The sequence below is a fragment of the Hibiscus syriacus genome, unplaced genomic scaffold (genome assembly GCF_006381635.1).
Source record: "Hibiscus syriacus cultivar Baekdansim isolate YM2019G1 unplaced genomic scaffold, ASM638163v2 tig00111220_pilon, whole genome shotgun sequence".
NCBI classification, from domain to species: Eukaryota; Viridiplantae; Streptophyta; class Magnoliopsida; order Malvales; family Malvaceae; genus Hibiscus; species Hibiscus syriacus.
This window is the reverse complement of record NW_024063024.1, coordinates 1,005,585-1,011,696: the sequence shown is the minus strand read 5'-3', so window position 1 is coordinate 1,011,696 and position 6,112 is coordinate 1,005,585. Positions and strand designations below refer to the sequence as shown.

Genomic DNA, 6,112 nt, shown 5'->3' with positions numbered 1-6,112 from the left:
AGGGATTTAGCCCTTACCGAAGACATGACCTCTGATAGGAAAATATGGAGGCTAAAGACTAGGGTAGTCGAGTAGTGTGGGTCACATCTATAGGGTGTATCATCTCTGTCTTCTTTTAATGTCTTTGTAGTATTTTCCATGACTTATACTTTTTATACGTTTCTGTTATTGGTATTTATGAAGGATTAGAACTGGGCTTGCTAACGTTGACTTCTGTGTATCATTCTCTTCATGTTTCCTCTTTTAAATTTAGCCGGATCTTATCTTATGTTTATGTCTATATGCAGAGATTCTTTCGCAGGGATAATTATGCAGGGATTAATTCCTGTTACAGACGCACATATGATTTTAATAACTGCATATGAATACTGTTTAGCTATGTATTTATGTATTTATTTATACATGCATTGCATTGTATCTAAATTTTTAATTTTCTGACTGCCGGAGGTCTTCCACGGAAGTTACTCTCAACCTGGCGTTGGGGGTAGCCTACTACCCTACCTCCCCCTTACCCCATATCATATGGGAATTGGGTTTTGTTGTTGTTGTTGTTGTGTAGCCTTAGAGCGTCGGATGAACGAGTGACGCACGCGCATCGAGTGGCGTGGGTGCAAAAGATGAACAAATACGGTGGCAGCAGGAAGTCGATTACGACGTAGATTTAACAAGTTCATAACAGTATGGAAGTGGTTCGGTTTGAGCTATAAAAAAAGTTGACATGTGGGGGCAAACATTTGAAGTAATTGAGAAACGAGATGGTGTAGGGACATGGGAAAGAAAGGGTAATTATTGCTTACCAAACTCTTTTAACTAAGCTTTACCTTTTGGGTTTATTTTAGCAAGTATTAAATCTCACATGAGTTTTTATTACTTCTCTACCCTTATTGATGTATCAAGATCCTATATTTCGTATGAGAAAATCTTTTTTGTTGGAGTTATTTTCTGTACATATTTTAAAAGGTTTTTAAAAGCAAAATATTTATTTATGAGGATCAAACTCTGAAAACTAAGAATACGGGGGATAAAGTAGTAAATTAAGAGACATGAAGAAATGATTCACTGACAAAGCTGTTCCACGATAGAGAACTGGCCCCATTACTTTTGAAAGTGTCAAACTGGGTAAGGTGTTGCCTACATGATTACATGATGCTATTGGTCAGCTTTTTTTTTTTAGTAATTTGCCCATATTTGTGTTTATTTAGATATTCATAGATTAGATTCTGTATTTTTTTTTAAATTAATTTGGCTGTCCTTTTGCAGGTTTGAGACTTTAGATCAGATCAGGGAGCTCATCTGCTTGGATTTAGATAAGGAACATAAGCTTCTTTACTTATTTATTTTCTATTTCAGTACATTGAATTTACCCCTTGATTTGATTAAGACCTTTAGTAAGAGCATTGACCCCTTGATTACATGGGAGAATAACAATTTTAGTCCATATGGACTGTGGCGCTTGTATGTGATAATTCCTCCATTCCTTGAACGATATTTGTTTGGTTTTTAGCTTCCCCAGATCAAAGAAAATTACATAATAATGTTATGCAGCCTTCATTTGCTGCTACAAAGTCAGACTTCATGTGCGTTGTCGGTTCATTATAGATGACAAATTCAACACCATTTGCTTAGATAGATCACACGAGTTGGAGAATCCGAAGAATGGAATTGAAATTGTCTTGGGCCCAATCCAATTGGAATGGGTTTGGAGCAAATGTCTGGTTTAAACCATAGTACCAGTAACCTTATCCTCTACTTGGCGAGAGCAACACCTGTTTCTCTGCTCCGTTGCTTGAAACCTTAAACTCGAAACAATGGTTGCGACGATGATTACAAGTGTAGCTCAATGCTGCCTCTCTGCTTCGCCCAGAACTTTCGCCAAACAAACTCGCTCCGCCATTCTTCCCAACGGATTAAAGTTCTCGACGCTAACTCCGCTTACTCGGAGGAGACTGCTTCCACTTTGCTTCTTCAATGCCGGAAAAGACAATCCCAATTTCCCCGAAAAGGTAAAATATTTGTACCAGACAATCACCCGAAAGCTGTAAAACACCAATTTTGCTTTTCTTAAATCCCAGGAAGAGACTGAACTTGAGTGGTCGATACTCAAGCGATGGGAGGTTCCATGGGAGTGGCAAACAGTTTCATTGACTTCACTTGCCTGTGGATTAAGGTGTTCTTACTTTCTTTTTAAATGAAGATTCTGAAATGATGCTCTCTCTTCTGGGATTTCTTTGTAGCCATTCTTTATTTGTTATATTTGGTTAAGAACGAAATTAAAACTTTCCCAGGCAGTTTTATCTTGACAGGATTGTTAGAGACGGCTGCTATACCTTATCTAGGAATTAATATTGAGGAACTAAATTTGGACGAGAAGGCTGAGATACTGTTTGTGGATCAAAGGTATGCATTACCACTAGCCTGAATTGTAGCATCGCTGCATTGAATTATTGTAGATGGTGTCCAAAATGATTTATAATTAATATTTATTAACATAGTTCAATTTTCCCCCAAATAGTCGATTTCTGACTATTTACATTGTGTTCTAAGTGCAAGTCACTTTATTTTCTGATGAGCTATGTTGAAACCTAGGTTCTCCTCGTAGAACTGAATTGTAGAACTTGCTTTATAATTTTTTTACTTTTCAGTTTCTGCCATGTTGTAGGTACTGAGTATATTGTATGGGCTGATTTACTTGATTGTCACGCTTTTATTATGTATTTCAACAGTCTGGACTGATGGAATTGCATTGTTGGGGCTTTTCTTAAGTTTTAAAAGTGTATCTCTTGTTTGCTGTTGCTTTTGCAGCATTACAACTATAGTTGTTCTTGGCGTTTTGTATGGCATAGCCAACACCTTTGGGCCCCTTCCTGAAGACCTATTCCGCTATGGTATCCATTCTGCAAACCTCTTAATTGGTTCAGTTCTGCACAAGAAAATGTTGTATTGTCAAGTTAGTCCACATACGAAATTACATTTTCTCATTCTTTTAGCTTTCTAGGTTATATGGGCATTTGCATGAATAGCTAAAGCTGAAAAGCTTGTGTTGATGCTAAGTAGAGGTTTAATAAAAATCTAAAGCCAAACTTGACTGTAATTCTCTGAGTGCTGTATTCCAGATTTTCGATCTAATATTTTGGTATAATCTTTCAGATTTGAAAGAACCTTTCAATCTAAAGAAAGGATGGCTCTTGTGGGCAGTGATTGGTCTTGTTGGTGCTGTTATTGCTATTGGTTTAACAGGGGCTGCCATGTCCTTGTTTCGTGGTGAGGAATCTCAAAGGGAGGTTAGAAATAATTTTAAACTATTTGTTATTAATAAAGGATAATCGAGTGAATTCAACTTATGTTTGTTTTGATTTTTAATTTATTTGAGAATGAGCTAGATGACCTTGCTGTCTAAGGAATTTTTCAGGTGGTTACCGTCTTCTGGGAGCTAAAATCACTGTAGTCTAACTTCATTTGCTTTCTAGCATGTAATGGAATCTTGATTAACTTTTGGAGCTATTTTTTTTTCAGACTGATGCCTTAGTTCGCTTGCTTCCATTGATTGGATCCTCGAGTATCAGGTACTTTGGATGATATTTGGTTTTTAAGTTTGAGTATTGTGCATGTGAAATTCAAATTGAATTGATCAGGTTGATATCTATTGTAGCACTGCTTGCTTGGTGGGCATCACAGGTGTTCTGGCTCCAGTTCTTGAGGAGACAGTATTTCGAGGGTTTTTTATGACATCACTGACAAAGTGGTATTTTTACTTATCCCTATCGTGATAGATTATATGAAGCTCTGTTGACTGTGTTGCCTTATTAGAACTTGTGAACACAGTCATTTTCCCATTTTTCTGACAAACTTCGTTGAGAATGGGAAATTTTTAAGGACTTAAAAGCACTTTCATGGTACAAAAAACACACCCTTATTGTCAAAGATGTTATGCACCCTATGAAAGTAAGTTGCTGAAAATATACTATAGAAATTAATTTGGGGTGGGTTGTGGAAGAACAGGAAGTGATTTTATAATGAATTTTATAAAGGCTAGGAACACTAGAAGAAGGTGGATCTACTCAGTAAGAAAGACATGTTAATTACCAAGTCTACTTGTTGTCTTATGAATGTACGTACAGAGTTGGATTTGTAGGATGAAATCTTTTTAGTTTAAAACAAGGCTTGCTTGGAACATATTAGGGTCGTTAATTGTAAGATAATGAAGTACATGTTAAACAAGTCTATATTTCGTCTTCTTTCTTGATGTACGTTTGGTACATAAGTAATAACACAAGGGGAAAAACTTAATTATTACATGAGTTATTATATGAGTTTGAAAATAGTTTGTCAAAACATAAAGAAGAATGAGTACAAATCTAAACTCGATATTAGAAAGATAGTAAAAACACTAGAAAAAAATAATACCTATTCAAAATAAGCCATATTTATTCCTTCACTTTATCCAAACTAAGCTATGTGAGTGGCTAAAAATTACAAAGTAAAATTAATTTGTTGCTAACTCATGTACTAAAATGTACTCAAACATGAATAACTAATAATACTTCTACCAAACGTACCATGAAAGTTTTATTTATCAGAAATGCACAATTTGATGTTTTCCCGTTTTCTTAATTCAGGGTTCCTACACCAGTTTCAGTAATTATCAGTGCAGCTGCATTTGCACTTGCACATCTCACTCCCGGAGAGTTTCCCCAATTATTTATACTAGGTAACATATGACAAGGTTTTGTTGATAAAAATTATTGCTTGAGTTTGCTCTTCTCAGTCGATAAAATACATCTGAATAAATGCATATTAAACGATGAACTTTTTTGGTGGACGTCAAACCAACAGACTTCTTGGTATTTTGTAGGGGCTGCTCTGGGATTTTCATATGCTCAAACTCGCAATCTGGTGACTCCTATCACAATCCATGCTTTCTGGAACTCGGGAGTGATTTTACTTCTTACTTTTCTTCAGGTAAAATATTCAGTACAAATGATTATATAGAAGTTTGCTTAGTGACCGTGATTTTGACTAGGCATCCATAAATGTCACAGGCAATAGTAGAAATTGATTTATCTTCTGTTTCTTGTGCTTGTGCAGTTGCAAGGGTATGACATAAAGGAATTGTTACAAGCAACTTGATAAGATTTTAGATTTTCTACATGCTGATTGCTCGGACAATGAAGCTTTATGTTGCTTTGCTTTTTCAGAAATAGAATTTGTGTTATGGTGTAAAATGTCCGACCCAGCGGAATCGATGTTACAATCATATGCATGTGTAAAGTTGATCAGTTAACTTGCAACAAACAAGCAAAAGAACAGTATGAGCATCGATTCTCCAGTGGAACTATTTGCATAGAATTGTGCAACTTTGACAAAGACAAGCTCTTGGGCATGGTTAAAAATGCTTACTAATCTACTAAAACTGTTGACCCCTGCATATTGCACCAACTTCATTGAGGAAAACTCGAGTTTTTGTTGGCACTCTACGGTGAAGGTAGGGCTTTGTCCAAATAATTCATTCGTCTATGCTACCCTATGCTGAAGATTAAATATTGCTCAAATGCATTTAAAGCACACGTGAGGAAGGTGTCTTATAATTAGAAACCATGATTTATCCTTTGTTTATACTAGGAAAGATACAATGTCACGTCTTCACTAGCAACCCACTTTGCATGTTTTGAATTCTTTCATTCTCTTAAAGTTTCATCGTGGGGAAGAAAATGAAATAAAAAGAAGAGAAAAAAATAACGTAACACATGACTTCTGCATCAGCAAAAAGCAGTGAAAGCCACCAGCAAAAAAGCAGTGCATGCCATCATGTTATTTTTTATTTAACGTTTGAGTAATCAAAATCAATTGAAAAATTCAATGTTTAAATTATAATTTTTAAAATTAAGCGGTTAAAACAAAAATATGGGAAAGTTGAGGACAAACACAGTTTAACCTTTTATAATTAACTTTATCGCCCATGTAAATAAACGAACTCTTGTAATGTATGTACAACAATATGGACTTCCCACTGCATGAGTGGGATTAATGTTTCACGTATAAAGAGGCAAAAAGGCTTGGGGTTTGAAGAGTTTGATTTATGTACTGTTTTTAAAGCAAGCCCTAGGTGAATGAA

General features: G+C 35.7%; 1 protein-coding gene across 1 annotated transcript; it reads left to right on the top strand.

Annotated features, from left to right (window-relative positions):
* The first annotated feature begins 1,738 nt into the window (after positions 1-1,738).
* Positions 1,739-5,201, top strand: LOC120156388. Its single transcript, XM_039167707.1, has 10 exons — positions 1,739-2,003; positions 2,073-2,167; positions 2,290-2,397; positions 2,803-2,885; positions 3,148-3,281; positions 3,514-3,563; positions 3,650-3,742; positions 4,617-4,708; positions 4,853-4,959; positions 5,086-5,201. The coding sequence occupies exons 1-10, from the start codon at positions 1,809-1,811 to the stop codon at positions 5,125-5,127; spliced, it is 999 nt and encodes a 332-aa protein (XP_039023638.1). The 5' UTR covers positions 1,739-1,808; the 3' UTR covers positions 5,128-5,201.
* Positions 5,202-6,112: the final 911 nt, after the last annotated feature.

What these genes read in the sequence shown, in the direction of transcription:
- LOC120156388 (XM_039167707.1), top strand. Translation starts at nt 1,809, where the DNA reads ATGGTTGCGACGATGATTACAAGTGTAGCTCAATGCTGCCTCTCTGCT. An exon ending in ATACTGTTTGTGGATCAAAG is followed by an intron (nt 2,398 to 2,802) that starts GTATGCATTACC and finishes TTGCTTTTGCAG; the next exon opens with CATTACAACTATAGTTGTTC. An exon ending in ATTGGATCCTCGAGTATCAG is followed by an intron (nt 3,564 to 3,649) that starts GTACTTTGGATG and finishes TATCTATTGTAG; the next exon opens with CACTGCTTGCTTGGTGGGCA.